The following is an 18646-nucleotide window of genomic DNA, read 5'->3' as shown; positions in this document are numbered from 1 at the left end:
CATACGAATTAGTCAAAGACGAAGGATAAAAATCATTTAATAACTAATAAAAAACAAAAACTGATATCATTACAATCTTGGTCTGGGAAGACTTTTAAGGTTAGCATTCCAGACAGAATCCAGAAATTAATAGATTTATTCATTTCACTTCTTAATAATTTTAAATTCTATAACCAAACAAACAATATGATAAAAGGAATTTTATGTCTTCCTTTTTAATCCTTACATGTGTAATTTCGTCTTCTTGCCTTAACATGCTACTATTTCCACCAAAATGTTAAAAAAAGAAGAGGACTGATGGACATACTTGTTTTTTTACCTATCTCAAAGGAAATACTTTCAGAATTACCCTAATGATAATGGTATTTGCACTAATTTTTGTTGCTTCTCTTTATAAGATTAATACTCTTCTATTCCTAGTTTGCTCAGGCTTTGTTGTTGTTGTTAAACCATTAATAGATTTTTTTTCTTGATTTAATTGAGACACTCGTCTAATGGTGCTTGTATATATGTACACATACATATACACAAACATATACACATAATATACATATATACACATATCCATGAATATATCTGCCCTTGAAATATGTATATATTATTTATATATTTACAGATTGATAGATACATACATACATACATACATACAGAGGCATATATATTTGCATTTGGTTTGGTAATGTGGGGAGGATTTTACATACATTTCAAGTGTGAGTCTGGGTTAAAATTTTCTTTTCTTACACTGTTCTTGTCATCAGGATGGCTATCAAGGTTTTGCTAGCCATATAAATAGGAGAGTGTATCTTTTATTTTATTCTCTGGAAGACTTCATATTAGATTACACTTAATTCTTATTTGATTGTTGGGTAGAACTCACTGATGAAGCCATCTGAGCCTGGATTTCATTGCTGAAAAAATTTTGACTAATAATTCAATTAAATAGTAATTTGATTTCTTTAGTGGTTATAGGAGCATTCAAGCTTTTTATTTCTTCTCAAATAAGAACTTAGTAATATTTTATAGTAATTTGCCCATTTCATTTACATTTTTAAAGTTATTGGTATAATGTTCAAAATGTTCTTTTGGTTCCTAAAGTATCTATGGTTATAATAATCATTTTATTCTAAATATTAGCTAATTGTGCTTTCTCTGTTATCCTTTTTTCTCTTCATCTCTTTTCACCCATTTCTCTATTTTTCTAAATTGTTTCAAGTACCAACTTTGTCCATACTTTGTACAATACCATGATATTTTGTTTATCTTTTATTTATTACTTCCTTCTTTATGTACTTTTTCATTTATTTTATTGCTTTTTCTAGTCTCTTTATATGGATGTCAATCTCATTAGTTTTGGGTATTTCTTATTTCCTAATATGAGCATTTACGTCGGTGAATTTCCTTCTAAGTACTGCTTTAGGTGAATCTTACAGGTTTGGTATTCTCAGTATTTTTGTTATAATTGAAAATAATTTCTAATTTTCATCACAATATCTTCTTGAATGAATTGGATATTTGATGTATATTTCTCAATTTTAAAATGTGTGGGATTTTTCTAGTTATCCATATGATACTGACTTTTAACTTAATTTCAGTGTGTCTGAGTACATAATTTGTATTATGTCAACCCTTTTAGACCATTTACCATTTCTTTTAAAATTACATCTTTCAAAAAATTCCTGGAGTTTGAGTAATTTCCATTATAAAATTTCTGAGCTATTTTATTAATCAAACAAGAATAAAAAACAAAGTGAATTATATTTAAAAGAAAATGAACCTTTGCATCTGAGATTAAAGGAGAACTCTTGATGGGATAAACTACCTTCTCTCCTGCAATCACAGAAACTCTCCAGATGCAGTGTGTATAAGATGGGTAGCCATTTGGAAATCCTGGGGAGGAAAGGTTGCCATTGGATTCTTGTAGGGTTTCTCCACATGCTGAAAGAAAAAAAAAAAGTTTGATTTTTTTAAAAGATGAAAAAGATAAGATTTTTCTCTAATTTTTATGAAAGACATTGGCCTCATAAATAAAATCTCCAGTCTTTTGCTGTTAGACAAGAATATATATTTGTATTTTATAAAACACTTTTCCTTTCTAAGTAATTTCTCTTTACGTCTTTCTTACTAGAATTTCAGTATACTTAATTGGATTACTATAGCTAACCATATAACAAGATAATGAGATAAATAACCTGAAGAACCACAAAGTTCTTCCTCATGGAAACCTTTCTTATTCATTCTCAAGAAGCCAGTAGCCAACTTACACGTCACCCATATTCAGCTTCAGGCCAGTGGATACCTAGTTGATGTGGCTCTGGGACCACAAGAAACATTCTATTAGTATATTTGGTATAGAGTGAGGTTAATTTTAATAATGAATACCATATCAAGGTTGAAAAAAGAAATCTTAAATAATAATGAATAAGTAATCAATAAGAGGTGCCAAAATGTCACATACAATGAAAACTTTTTTCAAAATAAACTGGAAAAAAATTGAAAGATAAAAACATCACGGAAGACACAAATTTTCAAATAAGATGTAGACATTTATTTATTCTCTGTTTTCTGTCAATCATAAGTAGAAATTACTGAAAAGCAATTATATTTTCCTCTTACTAAGCCTTTCTAATTTCTTGGAAGTGATTACCAGTCATTTGAAATAGCAAATAATAATCAGCTACACAACCTCAAGATCTGTGTGATTGATATCTATAGGCCATTTCAACAAAGGCAAGAACAGAGCATAATTAACTCTGTTTCAGCCAAGGTTTGTAGTTAGAAGCATTCTATAATGGATTTTCTTGTTGTTTTTGCAAGACATGGTATGAGCCACATGAACCTAGGCTGCTTTAAGTATCCTTAATTCAAGAATAATTCCTATACTGCAGCCAGTTTATATAAAGATTTACATAAACATGTCTATAACCTTCACTCAACAATTAGAAAGAACAGCTCCTTCCCTCTGAAGGAGACTGAAATAAAAACTGATATACTACCAGATTATAGAACCATAGCTCCCAGCAAGTGAACTCTTGTCTCATCAAATCAATAAATTATAAATGGTTCTTTCATATCTTGATTTAAATGAAGAAACAAAGATGATGGCTTTGAAAACATAAAATAGAGCTGTAAAAACAGTCTGATAAGATATAAATATTTATTTAGAAACACAGATATTATGCTTGCACAACAAAATAAATTTAAAGTAAGAGCAAGTAGTGTTTATTCTGATGAATAGGCAGATAAAAGCAACTTCAGAATGAAACAAAAATGCTCAAGGTAAAAAATATATAATCAGCACTTTCCAAGAATCATCTAAGGATACTGGTAAATGTGACATTACAAGAACCTTTAGAAAAAGGAAAATTTGTTAAGATTTATTAATGCAAACAATGCACTTCTAACTAGGATCAGTTTAGATGCTAAATAGTCATTTGGGAATTGAGTGTGTTTCAATGAAAAAAAGCTGCAATTTACAGTAGTTTAGAAATAAATTTTGAAATAATTGAAAACTCCACTAAGCCACATAGAATGCTGGTACTAGATTTCCTAAAGTGGAATTTAAAAAATTAAATATATTTGACTCATAAATGTAAACAAACACTACGGTTCTGATAAAAAAGATAAAATACTCTCTAAAATGTAAAAAAACAGAATATAATTCAAAAATTAAGTAAATCTATTATACAGCACCTGCTTATAATTTAAGAACTACAAACAATATTGTCAAGTTGTGATAATCATTTGTGCATTTTCCTCAATAAGTGTGGCTGTCCCAGGCTACATGATCACTATTTCAGAAAATTTCATCAATTTTCCTGGCCATTTGTTGATTCATGTGAAGATATATAAAAAAACTTTAATATTAAAAGAACTAAAGGAAAATTAGCAAGGGAAAGATGGTACTACTAAGTTAAAAACATAGTCTGTCCATTTACTCAGAAAGCTATGTGGATGAGAAAAGAGAAGTTGAGTCATGGCATTACCGTTTGTTAATTATGTCATACAAGCAAGTCTCAAAAGCTTCAACTTCAGTTTTCTTTTCTGTAAAGTGGCTATCTTATTATATGTACTTCATAAAGTTGTTTTGTAGGGGTCAAGTATTGTGATGCCCAAAGTTCTCTTTTTAACCCTTAGATACCTCTGACACAGGTGGGAAGACTGCGCTTAATTGTTAGAATATATCTTTGAGCTACAAAATGCAGTCTTATTTAAGAGAAAAAAGGCATAAAGAAATATACAAAGGCAATTTATTATCACTCTCCTAATCAAAATTACTCTAAAATGAAACATAATTCAGAAGTTAAACTTCTATCTCTCTAGGCAGATGTCATGATCTTGTATGTACAAAATTATAAAGATTCCACAGACAAAAAAAAAAATACTGTTAGAGGTAATAAAAAAATACTCAACAAAATTACAGAATACAAAATCAACTCACAAAATCAGTTGCATAAACTAACAACAAACAATATGAAAAGGAAATTAAGAAAACAACCCCATTTATAAGAACACCAAAATGAATAAAATATTTAGGAATAAACTTAACCAGTAAGTCAAAAGATATGTAAGGTGAAAACTACAAAACATTGCTGAAAGAAATTTAAGGAGACAAAGGAATGTTTTCATGGATTGGAAGACTTAATATTGTTAAAATGTTATCCTTACTACCCAAAGCAATCTACAGATTAAGTGCAATCCCTATCAAATTCCCAGTGGCGTTTTTTGCAGAAATGGGGAAAAGTGTCTTAAAACTCATATAGAACCACAAACCCTAAATAGCCAAAACAACCTTGAGAAAAAAGAACAAAGCTGGAAGCCTCACACTTCTTGACTTCAAAACATTACAAATCTACAGTAATTAAGAGTATGGTACTGGCATAAGAGAGACTTATAGACCAATGGGACAGAATAAAGAGCCAAAAATAAACCCACATCTAAACAGTAAAATGGGATCTTCAGCAAGGTTGCCAAGACTATACAACATGGAAAGGATAGTCTCTTCCATAAATGGTGTTGGGGAAATTAGATATATACATACAAAAGAATGAAATTGGACCCTTTTCTTTCATTATACACAAAAATCAACTCAAAGTGGATTAAACAGTTAAAAGGAAGACCCAAAATTGTAAAATTCCTAGAAGAAAAAACATATGTGAAAAGTTCCATAACTGTGATCTTGGCAATACTTGCTCAGATATTGGCACTAAAAGTACAGGCTTTAAAAGCAAAAATAGACAAGAGGGACTACATCAAACTAAAAATCTTCTGTTCAGTGAAGGAAACAATCAATAGAGTGAAAAGCAATCTTCGGAATGGAAGAAAACATATGCAAATCATGCATCTCATAAGGGGTTACTATCCAAAATATATAAGGAACTCTTACAACTCAATAGCAAAAAAACAAACAAAGAACAGACCACAAATAACCAAATTTTAAAATGGGCAAAGGACTTGAATAGACAGTTCAAAGAAGACATACAAATGGCCAATAGATACATGAAAAAAATGCTCAACATCACTAATCATCAGGGGAATGCAAATCAAAACCACAGTGAGATATCACCTCACACCTGTTAAGATGGCCATTATCAAAAAACAGGAAATAACAAGTGCTGGTGAGGATGTGGAGAAATTGGAACCACTTTAACTGTTGGTAGGAAATTAAAATGGTGCAGTCACTGTGGAAAACAGTATGAGTTTCCTCAGCTATTATAAATAGAACTACCAAATTATCCAGCAATTTTACTTCTGGATATTGATGCAAAAGAACTGAAAACAGAATCTTGAAGAAATACATACACTCACATATTCATTGAAGCATTATTCAGAGTAGCCAAGAGATAGAAACAAACTAAATGTCCATCACTGGATGAATGAATAAAGAAAATGTGGTATATACATACAATGGAATATTATTCAGCCTTAAAACAGAAAGAAATCTGTCATGTGCTGTAACAACATGGATGAACCCTGAGGACACTATTCTAAGTGCAATAAGCCAGCCACACACAGAAGGACAAATACTGCAGGAGGTTTCTAAAGTAGTCAGACTCAAAGAGGTGGAAAGTAAAATGGTGGCTGCCAGAGTTTGGGAGGACAGGAACAGGGAGCTGCTGTTCAATAGGTATAGGGTTTCAGTTTCAGTCATGCAAGCTGGAAAAGTTCTAGAGATCTGCTGTAAAGCTATGTGTATATAGTTAACAGTACTGTATTGTGCAATTAGAAATTTGTTAATAGGACAGGTCTAATGTTATGTGTGTTTCACCAAAGTTAAAAAATAGTTAATAATAAAAAGTTCTTTATTCTATGATCCATCTCACTTTTGCATCACGTGATTCTAGTGTAACTTACCTCTTCCAAGATAGAAAATTGTGTTTGAATTGTATAAATGCTACTTGGATTGTGTGTGGCTGAGAAATTATTACAAATTCTTGTGTTATTAACAATATGGTTAAATTTACTGCTGATTGTATTTACATCTACAGATATTTTCCCAAGCAAATGTCTGCAACATCCACCATATATCAAAGGTTGAGAATCCTTTTTCCATTTTTTTATAAGAACACATTTATAATTTTACTAACTGTAAATAAAACAGACAATAATGCATTATATAAATCTCTTCCCCCCAAATCTTGATAAACTCTAGAGTAGGAGAAGAAATAAAGCTATATCTAATAAACTTAGCCTACCTAATTAACTTTTTCATACATCCATGGCTCCCTTAAACTTTTTTTTTTTTTTTGTGGTACGCGGGCCTCTCACTGTCGTGGCCTCTCCCATTGCAGAGCACAGGCTCCGGACGCGCAGGCTCAGCAGCCATGGCTCAAGGGCCCAGCCGCTCCACGGCATGTGGGATCTTCCCGGACCAGGGCACGAACCCGTGTCCCCTGCACTGGCAGGCGGACTCTCAACCACTGCGCCAGCAGGGAAGCCCTCCCGTAAACTTTTATATGTAATAAATAAAATTTAGATTTAAAATTATTTTAAGATAAGGAATGTTAAAAGAAATCCCAAGTCATCTGAGCCATAATGGTGAGATTAATTACTGAAATATTTTAAAATCTATTTCAATAGTAACTCCCTAGCCAAGTTTGAATCATCTCTGAAGATGAAGCACAAATACCAACTCCAAGAAGCCTTCCTCATTCCAGGGTGCAGCTCAGTTTAGGCACCCCTCTCAGAACTGCTTTAGCATCCTTTACTGTTGAGATTTACTTCCTCAACAAGTAATATTCTCTGTATAATCCCACAGATAATTGGCTATTTGTGTGTATAATCTGTGCTTCCTTCTCTGTGGCCATAATATCTGGTGCAGTACTTTTCCCATATTAAAGCAACTATTTCATTCATACAACAACTACTTATTGAGAACCTAACTTATATCTGATTCAGAATACCCTGAGGAAAAAGCCTAACTCCAATCCTAAAGATTATACTCTAATTATACTCTAATGTGGGAAATGACAAGTAAATTGATGATTATAGGAGTAAGACATAAGGCCAGAATCAAATAAAGTATTTAGCAACATGGGAATCCTGGGAGACCAGCGGGTTTTTAAGTAGGAGGTTACATAGGAGCCAAATTCTGAATATGAGTTAGGATTTAGCCAGGAGGCAGTTAAGAGTTTTCTGGCTGGAGGAAGAAGCAAGAGGCAAGCATACTGTAGTGTCAGGGGCTGAATGAAGTAGAGGTGAGAAACTAGGTTGTAAGGGAAATACCTAGAGAAGAGGCTGGGGGAAGAGACAGGGGAAAACCTTGAAGGAGACATTGAGAAGGAAATCAGCCTTTATCCTAAAATAAGCAGAGTAAGATTTACATATTGAAAAGTCACTTGAACAGCAGTGTGGCCAGAGAACAAAAGTGATGTAAGGATGGAGGGAAGAGCTTACTTAAGAAGCATTGTAGCAATCCAGACAAAAGATGAGGATCCCTAGGATAGGGGATTCACTTCAAGAACGTGAGATAGATACCAAGAAGGCAGCAGGACTGACTAGTTGTGGGAAGTGAGGCAAAAGGAGGAAGTAAGTAAGAATGTCCTCCAGGTTCTGGTTTGGGAAGATCTCTGTGTGGTACCATCAACTGAACTAAGGAATGTTTTATGGGAGAAGAATAAATGGGTCCATGAATAAGTGGGAAAATAGCTAAATTCTTTTTGCATGTTGGCAATATATTTTAGCCAAGAATTGTACATAAGCACATATATCAAGAGTATTCTGGCTGGAATCTCAGAGCATTATATAAGGAATTAAAGAGATTAATATTTTAGGTAACTAAAAAGAACCTCATATTAATTAAAAAATAAATTTAATGTACGAGTGTTTAGAAAGTTTCTAGTATTCGAATTCCATGAACACTGAAACTGGTCTTCCATCCCTCCAGCCACACAGATGTACATCCATAGACATGGATATACTGTATGTTTAACAACACTTTTAAATTTGTAAACATAGATTTGTATGTGGGTTCATGTGTGAATACACACACACTTTTATATAATAATGAACATTCTAATCCTCAGAAGCTCCTTTATTTTTAGATATTAATTTACTTTATTTTTTCCTAGTTTTATTATGTTACTTGACATTTAATTAAAGAAGATTTACTGAGAGAATATTATGTTTGACAGCTGACATAAGTATGAAGTAGTTATAAGCCAAAAGTTCATGGGACTACAGAAAAACTATATTAAGAGAAAATGAAAATAAAGACAAGAGACTGTATTAGAAGAAGAGTTCAGCTTCAGGAGTTTAGAAATTAAAAAGGAAAGTAATCCTAAAATTAGATCCAAGTAGAGAAGAATACATTTAGAAAATGAGAGTCACAAGAAAAAGAAGGCCCCCAAAAAGAGAGAACAAGAGAACAAATGAATCATTTATGAAGAGAAGAAGATGCACCACCACTCACACACCCCAGAGAGGATCTCTTTCACAAGCAGACTGCTGATTACCGGGATAAAGGGAAGACGAAGACCATTCTCTGCCCCATGTAGACTTTTCTGTATGTTAATGAGCAAAATATTACACTTGTTAATGAATCAGCTAGCCCTCTCTTGTACTCTACAAAGAAAGTTTCCTGGACTGGTACCAATAATCACTGTAAACTTAGTTAATATAACTTCCCAATAATTAAATATATATATAAATAAAATTTAAGCAAAGCCTATGCAAAACTTCAGTGATTAATATACCCATCTTATCTCTGAATGTCTGCACAAATTATTAGAATAGCAGCCAGTTAAAACTTTTATAGTTATTTTCCCACTTGTGATCTTAGTATCTGGAACAAAAAGTGAAATTCCATAGGTATTAGTTTCCATAAACAAAAAAATTTGGGAAAAGCTGTGTTAAGCATGTATCTTTTTTTGTGTGTGTGTGGTACATGGGCCTCTCACTGCTGTGGCCTCTTCCGTTGGGGAGCACAGACTCCGGACGTGCAGGCCCAGTGGCCATGGCTCACGGGACCAGCTGCTCTGCGGCATGAGGGATCCTCCCGGAACGAGGCACGAACCCTTGTCCCCTGCAACGGCAGGCAGACCACTCAACCACTGTGCCACCAGGGAAGCCCAAGCATGTATCTTTGATATAAGCTATTTCAAGCATTTTGAGTATACAGGAGGTGCATAGAGTAATAAATATTTCCAGTTTGGAAGCAGAATCTTTTCTTTCTTGGACCAGTAAGGCATTAGTGTTGGTACACTTGGTACATTGGTACATTGTACCAATGTACATTGTTGGTACATTGGTACATTGTTATTAAGACCTTCCTTTAAGTGGTTGAGAGTCTGCCTGCTGATGTAGGGGACACAGGTTCGTGCCCCGGTCCGGGAAGCTCCCATGTACGGCGGAGCGGCTGGGCCTGTGAGCCATGGCCGCTGAGCCTGCGCGTCCAGAGCCTGTGCTCCGCAACAGGAGAGGCCACAACAGTGAGAGGCCGGCGTACCGAAAAAAAAAAATTGTGGCTTATTCATCTGTAAGAGCACTATCAGGCACAATTATGCTTCTGAGTTTGGGTGGTGCAATACCTGTACATCTGTATAGCTTTCTTGCCTGTGCAATATCTCCTTTGCTTAAACGGGTTCGCTGACCAATTGCTGGACGTATGCCATTATCATCACGTGAGGGGAGAATGGTATCCAGAAACATCCCCCTGAATAAAAGCAGAAGCAAGTCACACATAAGTCACCACATTAAAACACATATACTCCTTACAATTTTTTTTTTCAAACTCAAACCAATCAAAGGAGAAATATATCAGTGTTAATATTTAAAGAGTGTGTCAGACCTTCAAAACACTTTCATCAAAGTAGAAGAAAATTGTGGGCTAAATGTGTATGGCTAATATAAAGTTAGTGATGGCATTCACTTTTTCCTTAAAAATGTATATAATTTGTTTTTTAAAATCTAAAATTATATATAGTCCCTATCAAGTACACTATGGTTCCTTTTTTGGTAGCTCAAGATCTAAAAACACTTAAATTACCAAGTTGTCAAACAATTCTTCCTCATAGAGATCTATTTTCTTAAGAACAGCTTATAATAAATATTTTTTAGATTACTAAACTTGTAAAAGTCAAACACAACAAGTATGTTAATATTTTTAAATTAAACTACTAATTTAACCTAAGTATTTTTTGAAGTCAAATTATCACAGTATATGTTACAAGAACAAGGAAAAACAAAGAGTGCCAAATTTTAGGAAGTTTAAAGCAAAATAATCTTGTCACACACATAAATACAAACACACACATACATATATATATAGTGTAAAAACTTCATGGTAAAATTTATAAGCAAAAAAACCTAAGCAATGCACTAATAATGCTAAGCTACAGATACTGAGCTTTTTCACATCCAAGGCTGTAATACAAACTTGCTATGCATGACTAAAAATTGTGAATATAGTAAACTAAAGATACAGTCTAATTTTGCAGTGAATATTAACATTTGTAGCTCTAAAGAAAGTAACTGAGCTTAAAAGTTAAATGGATTGGGAGACTATTCTAAATGGTGAGGAAATATTGAATAAAAGAGACACTTTTTATAAAAGTATTTTAAATTAAGAAATATGATTATTAAAAAAACAAAGAAACTTTGAAACTGGGATGAATGATGGGACAGCTTCTTTCCAAAAATTTTAAATGAAAAATTGTATTTAAACTGCAGGTTAAAAGAACAATATTTTAGCTCTACTTTTTCTTCCTTTAAGAAATATGTACTGGGAATTCCCTGGTGGTCCAGTGGTTAGGACTCCACGCTTCCACTGCAGGGGGTATGGGTTTGATCCTTGGTCAGGGAACTAAGATCCTGCAAGCCGTGCGGCGTGGCCAAAAAAAAAAAAAAAATTAATGAGCATTGTTATAGACCTATAGACCTGGATTTATAGCAGTAAATAAAAGAAACAAAAATTCCTCCCCTTAAGATTCTCACATTCTAATGGAAGGAGAAAGTCTTTAACAAAGATTGATAACTGAGATAGTAACAGATACTTTGGAGAAAAATAAGGAAGAGAAGATGGATATTGATTATCCACTGATGGGATAGCCTTTAAAAAGAGTGATCAAATAAAAGCTCACTTGGAAGTTGACATTTTAGCCAAACATCAAGGAAGTGAAGGTGAAGTAAATGTGGGTAACTGGGCATAGAGAGTCATAGACAGAAAGAACTTTAAGAAATACAGAAACCCTGAGATGGGAGGATGCATTGTTTGAGTGTCAAAGCTTAACTTTTAACCTGAGAAAAACTCTTAATATGTAGATGATGGTAAACAGAGGTGTGACATGATCTATAAGTAACTTACGACTTACCTCCCTAGCTTCTAGGTAGGAGTGGTAATCTTTAGATAAAACCTAGATAACTCAAATAGATACTGGAACTCTTTTAAAACCAAATCTAAGTCTCTACAAAACTCAATATGTATACTACCTCAGATGAAGGTAGGGAGGGGGAACTAATCATCAAAAGTGAGAGCTTGCACACACTTAATAAAATACAACTCCAGCTAGGCCAGTGCAACTGAAGGGGAAATTGAGCTATAGGGTAGCACTGAGAAAAGTTATTCTTCAACTTTGCTGCACAAATCAACAGATACATTAAGTAGGTAAGTCCAAATTAGTGAAGTGTTACAACTTCTGCAGTATTTCAGTACTAATGGAGTATTCACTATTTTCTATTCCTATTTTGAAAAAAAAAAAACCCGTAGTTTTCGAAAAATTTTGTTTTTTCCAGCTTTCAAAAAACAAAGATTCAATTTTAAAAGGTCAAGGACATCTTGGAGAAGATATATTCAAACACAGGTGATAGAATGATGAATTTTGGCTCATTTAATCTACGGAGGTAATCTGCCTTCCATTTGTATGGGTGTCAGTCACCCATTCTTTTGATCTTTCTTTGTGGTCAGAAAGTTAACAATTCTCTCCTTCCACAACCAGGCCATTAAGCAATGTAGGCTCTTCCTGAACATTCTTTCAGACAGACCATAGATGGGGTCACTTACTAATCTTCATTTGTTTTACCTACATTAGAAGAGTGAATTAACTGTGCTTTTCATAAAACTTCATAAAATTTTACAATTCTCTTATTAGAAATGGGCAGTTCCAGTTTGCAAGCATGTACATTACAAATTATCTATGCATATAAAGCCCCTATATGCAGCCCTGTTCTTCCCACAGTAAGTACCTAAATCTGCTCATGGGAAATATTGATGAAAACAACTAAAACTTTTATAGCCTATCTGGGTTCAGAATAGAAGAAACTATAAAATTTCAAATAGATTAACAGAATGAAGGGCAAAAGCCACATGTTCATCTAATTGATGCAGAAAAAACATTTGACAAAATTCAACACACTTTCATGATAAAAGCACTCAACAAACTAGTAATAGAAGGGAACTATCTCAACATAAAAGGTCATATATGAAAAACCTACAGATAATATCACGCTCAATGAAAAACTGAAAACTTTTCATCTAAGATCGGGAAGATGGCAAGGATGTTTGCTCTCACCATTTTTATTCAACATAGTATTTAAAGTCCTAGTCAGAGAAATTAGGCAAGACAAAGAGTCAAAAAGTATACATGTTGAAAAGAAAGAAGTAAAGTGATCTCTGTTTGCAGATAACATAATCCTATATGTATAATATCCGAGTGAGTCCACCCAAAAACTATCAGAACTGATAAATGAATTCAGCAAAGTTGCAGGATACAAAATCAACACTCAAAAATCAGTTGCATTTCTACACAATAACAGTGAACAACCTGAAAAGGAAATTAAGAAAACAATTCCATTTAAAATAGCATCAAAAAGAATAAAATACTTGGGAATAAACTTAACCGAGGAAGCAAAAGACTTACACACTGAAAATTACAAAACATCACTGAAAGAAATTAAAGAAGACACAAACAAATGGAAAAACATTCTATATTTATGGATTGGATGACTTTGTTAAGATGTTCACATTACTCAAAACAATCAACATAATCCCTATCAAAACCAAAATGGCATTTATTGTGGAAATAGAAAAAATAACAGTTCTAAAATTCATATGTAATCTCTTAGGACCTTGAATAGACAAATATATTTTGAAAAAAAAGAACAAAGGTGGAGGACTCACACTTTCAGATTTCAAAACATATTACAAATCTTAAGTAACTAAAATGGTGTGATATTGGCATAAAGACAGACCTATAGAACAATGGAATTGAACAGGAATAAAATACACCCTAGTGTATATAATGACCTTTAACAATGGTGTTAAAGGTATTGACTCAATGGGGAAAATATAATCTTTACAACAAATGATGTTGGGAAAACTGGATATCCATGTGTCAAAGAACCAAGTTAGACCCTTATCAAAACCATATATAAAAATAACTCAAATGAGATTCAAGTCCTGAACATAAGACCCCAAATTATAAAACTCTTAGAAGAAAACATAGGGGAAAAGATTCATGACATTGAATATGGTAATGAGTTCTTGGATATGACACCAAAAGCATAGGCAACAAAAGCAAAAACAGGTAAGTGGGACTAGGCTTTTAATTAAAAATCTTGTGCACAGCAAAGGAAACAATCAAGTGAAAAGGAGATAAAATATTTGCAAGATATATATATCTGATAAGAGACCAGAATATACAAAGAAATTCTACAGCTCAACAATAGAAAAATGGAGTAAACTGATTTAAAAATATGCAGATTTGAATGGAGATTTTTTCTTTTTTTTCCCTAATATTTATTGGAGTATAGTTGCTTTACAATGTTGTGTTAGTTTCTACTGTATAGTAAAGTGAATCAACTATACATATACATACATCCCCTCTTCTTTGGATTTCCTTCCCATTTAGGTCACCGCAGAGCACTGAGTTCCCTGTGCTATACAGTAGGTTCTCATTTGTTATCTACTTTATACATAGTATCAATAGTGTATATATGTCAATCCTCATCTTCCAATTCATCATACCCTCCTCCTTCCCCCTTGGTATCTATATATTTGTTCTCTATGTCTGTGTATCTATTTCTGCTTCGCAAATAAGATCATCTACACCATTTTTTTAAGAATCCATGTATATGCATCAATATACAATATTTGTGGGGCTTCCCTGATGGCGCAGTGGTTGAGAATCTGCCTGCCAATGCAGGGGATACAGGTTCGAGCCCTGGTCTGGGAAGATCCCACATGCCACAGAGCAACTGGGCCCGTGAGCCACAACTACTGAGCCTGTGCGTCTGGAGCCTGTGCTCCGCAACAAGAGAGGCCACGACAGTGAGAGGCCCGCGCACCGCGATAAAGAGTGGCCCCCACTTGCCACAACTAGAGAAAGCCCTCGCACAGAAACGAAGACCCAACACAGCCAAAAAATAAATTAATTAATTAAAAAAATATATACAATATTTGTTTTTCTCTGACTTACTCCACTCTGTATGACAGTCTCTAGGTCCATCAACATCTCTACATATGACCCAATTTCTTTCCTTTTTATGGCTGAGTAATATTCCATTGTATATATGTATCACATCTTCTTTATCCATTCCTCTGTTGATGGACATTTAGGTTACTTCCATGTCCTGTCTACTGTAAATAGTGCTGCAATGAACAATGGGGTGCATGTGCCTTTTTGAATTATGGTTTTCTCTGAGTATATGCCCAGTAGTGGGATTGCTGGATCATATGGTAGTTCTACTTTTAGTTTTTTAAGGAACCTCATACTGTTCTCCATAGTGGTTGTATAAATTTTCATTCCCAGCAACAGTGCAAGAGGGTTCCTATTTCTCCACACGCTCTCCAGCATTTATTGTTTGTAGATTAAAAAAAAATAAATTTATTTGTTTTATTTTATTTATTTTATGTTTGGCTGCGTTGGGTCTTCGTTGCTGCATGTGGGCTTTTCTCTGGTTGCTGCGAGTGGGGGCTACTGTTCATTGTGGTGCACAGCCTTCTCATTGTGGTGGCTTCTCTTGTTGGGAGCATGGGCTCTAGGTGTGTGGGCTTCAGTAGTTGTGGCACACAGGCTCAGTAGTTGTGGCTCATGGGCTCTAGAGTGCAGGCTCAGTAGTTGTGGTGCACGGGCTTAGCTGCTCCGTGGCATGTGGGATCTTCCCAGACAAGGGCTCGAACCCAATGTCTCCTGCATTGGCAGGCGGATCCGTAACCACTGAGCCACCAGGGAAGCCCTGTTTGTAGATTTTTTGATGATGGCCATTCTGCCTGGTGTGAGGTGATACCTCATTGTAGTTTTGATTTGCATTTCTCTAGTAATTGGTGATGTTGATGGCCAAGCATATAAAAATATGCTCAACATCACTAATTATCAGAGAAATGCAAATCAAAACCATAATGAGACATCACATCATACCCATTAGGATGGCTACTATCAAAAAATTAAAAAACAAAACAGAAAAGAACACATGTTGGTGAGGATATGGAGAAATTGGAACACTTATGCACTGTTGATGGGATTGTGAAATAGTGCAGCATCTAAGAAAAAAATTATGGAGTTTCTTCAAAAAATTAAACATATAGTTCAGCAATCCCACTTACTTCTGTGTATATATCCAAAAGAATGGAAAACAGGATCTGGAAGAGATATTTGCATACCCATGTTCATGGCAGCACTATTCACAGTAGCCAAGAGGTGAAAGCAACTCAGATGTCCATCAACAAATGAATGAATAAACAAAATGTGGTATATGCATCTAATGGAATATTATTCAGCCTTAAAAAGGAAGGAAATTCTGTTACATGCGACAACATAGATGAACCTAAAGAATTTTAAGCTAGGTGAAATAAACCAGTCACAAAAAGACAAATACTGTGTGATTCTACTTGGTATTTAAAGTAGCCAAATTCATAAACACAGAAAGTAGAAAGGTGGTCCAGAGGCTGGCGGTGGGGCAGGGGGAGAGAAGAGAGTTGTTGTTTAATGGGTATAAGGTTTCAGTTTTTCAAGATGTAAAGTTTCTGGACATCTGTTTCACAACAATATGAATGTACTTAATACTACTACGTTGTACACTTAAAATTAGATAATACAGTAAATTTGATATTGAGGTTTCTTTACCACAATAATAAAAAAAAATCAAATACTTTGGAGGTGGTGGCTGAGAGCTGTGTGAAATATTTCCTCATGAAATTCAGAAAAAAAAATAATGTGAATTGGATCAATTCTTCTAACAGGTAGATACAGTTACTTTCACTATAGGAATATAAGTTTATTTGGGAAAAGTGAATAGGTACATTTTGAAACAATAAGAGAAAATAATAGCTCAAGGCTAGTTGTCATGCAACTCCAAAGTTAGGTGTAGGCGGTGATAAATTGCAAGAACCTCGTGGTTTATGGAAAACCAACAATTTAAAGACATGAAAGGAGTACAGAATAAGGGAAAATGTATGTTTCAAACTTTGGTATAGGTTCATTGTCTACCAGGGACAGAAATAATAAATTACCTTTTCCATTCTCCAGTACCTGCTCTATTCCAAAGAATCTAAACTCAGTTTATTTCTAACTAATATAACTCAACAGTATAAGAGAAGCACTTTGGCTAAACTAGTACCCAAATCCTCATTTTTCACATGTTTCTAAGAAAACTCAATTCCAAGCATGAAAACAAAGCTTTATAATTCTTTAAGATTAATTTCAGGCCAAGTTTATGGATGTATTTCTGCTAAAACTTCAATTCAATTCAAAAAACAATAAGTATTTGGGTAGTTATTATATTTGAACAATTATATACTTCAGAATAAAATGATTTTTAAAATACAGTTAACACTCAATTATGTTAATAATAAAGTTTGGTCATAAAGAAGCATAATTTAAATATTTATCCAAGTGTTAAGAATTTGTTTACACCCTTCTCTACTTATTACCACATATTTTTTTTAAAAAAACAGGGAATTAACTTGAATTTACTGTCTTCTTCCTGACCCTGCCTTTAAACATAGACATTAATGAATTGTGAAATGGGCATGGTGATCAGAAAAGAATGAGTGGAATGGACATGACTGTAAAATGGGTATAAAATGGGAAAAAGATATGACTTCAACGGTTTTAACAGTTTCACATTCCTTACCTGGAAACCACTGCCTTGATGACATCTTGTTTAGAGTGAAATAGATCAAAACCCAAATTTATTACACTCTTAAAAATTAGCATTCAGTCACTAACAAAATAATTTTAAGGTTAATAACTGGAAAGTATATGAAGTAAAATATCTTCCTAAAATGTTCTCTGATAATTATTTTACTATAGCATATTTCAAGTGAAATTAATACTTGAGCAACAGAAAATACACAATAAAAACACAAGTCACATGACAGTGTAACATTCCAACTCAACAACTGAGCTTGCTATTTGACTTGAAATGCCTAATTTTCATTAATAGCGCTTTGCCAATTTAACATGCAGATTGGTTTGGTAATCATTTTAATTGAACTTTTTGAAGATTTAAGAATATTAAATAATTCAAAACAATTTAATTTTTACTTAGAATCTATTTATTTGATAGGAAATGTGAAAATGTGTTTTTAAAGTCTCAAATGTCTGTTGTTGGCTATAAACACCAATCAAGTATATTTTGTACTTTATGACAGCGATATTTGAAAGTGGTTCTAGTTCTAATGTTAAGCTTAGTTTTGTGAGGAGCCACACAGAGGAAAGGAATTAAAAGTCAAAAGGTATAACCTGAGACTCCAACCTTGAGAAGGTGTTCCTGGCATAGTGCATGATACTGTCAAAATCATATCTTTCTCCAAGTGAGTTCACTTCTCCAGGCTCCATCTTCAGAAAATTGTACTCTTGACATAAGAATTAGGCACAGAAAACATTTCAGAAGCCTCTTAACAGACAGAAAAGAGAACAGAAGAGCCCTTCCTGCATCTACTCTCTACCAAAGGCTGATCGCTGATCTTCACGACGTTGTATTTACACACTAACACCCAGGTACTCGCAAAAGGGTACATCCAGTGCCACTGCTTGCACTTGAATATCATCCTGAAAGAGTTAATACTGAATTTAATTAGTAAGTTAATTTTGGCAAAAAGGTAGATTACCAAAAGCATGCTTTGGATTTTTTTTCTTTCTATACTCTTTCACCTTCTCTAAATATTTGTTTCTTTAAAACTACTGTTTTTTTTTTTTTTTTTTTTTTTTTT

The 18646-nt window shown here is 33.8% G+C and overlaps 1 protein-coding gene across 1 annotated transcript in view; it reads right to left on the bottom strand.

Annotated features, from left to right (window-relative positions):
- Positions 1 to 1800: 1800 nt before the first annotated feature.
- Positions 1801 to 18646, bottom strand: part of LOC103090956 (tolloid-like protein 1) — a gene marked incomplete at its 3' end in the record, with an annotated part of 71700 nt that continues 54854 nt past the window's right edge. Inside the window, 3 exon segments of the mRNA XM_082931373.1 lie at positions 1801 to 1935; positions 10026 to 10150; positions 18190 to 18287. Coding sequence (XP_082787499.1) covers positions 1801 to 1935; positions 10026 to 10150; positions 18190 to 18287 — 358 coding nt within the window.

The sequence above is a fragment of the Lipotes vexillifer genome, unplaced genomic scaffold, assembly GCF_000442215.2.
Source record: "Lipotes vexillifer unplaced genomic scaffold, Lipotes_vexillifer_v1.1 scaffold430, whole genome shotgun sequence".
In the NCBI taxonomy this organism is placed as follows: Eukaryota; Metazoa; Chordata; class Mammalia; order Artiodactyla; family Lipotidae; genus Lipotes; species Lipotes vexillifer.
The sequence above is the reverse complement of the archived record's forward strand: the minus strand, read 5'-3'. Positions and strand labels throughout refer to the sequence as shown.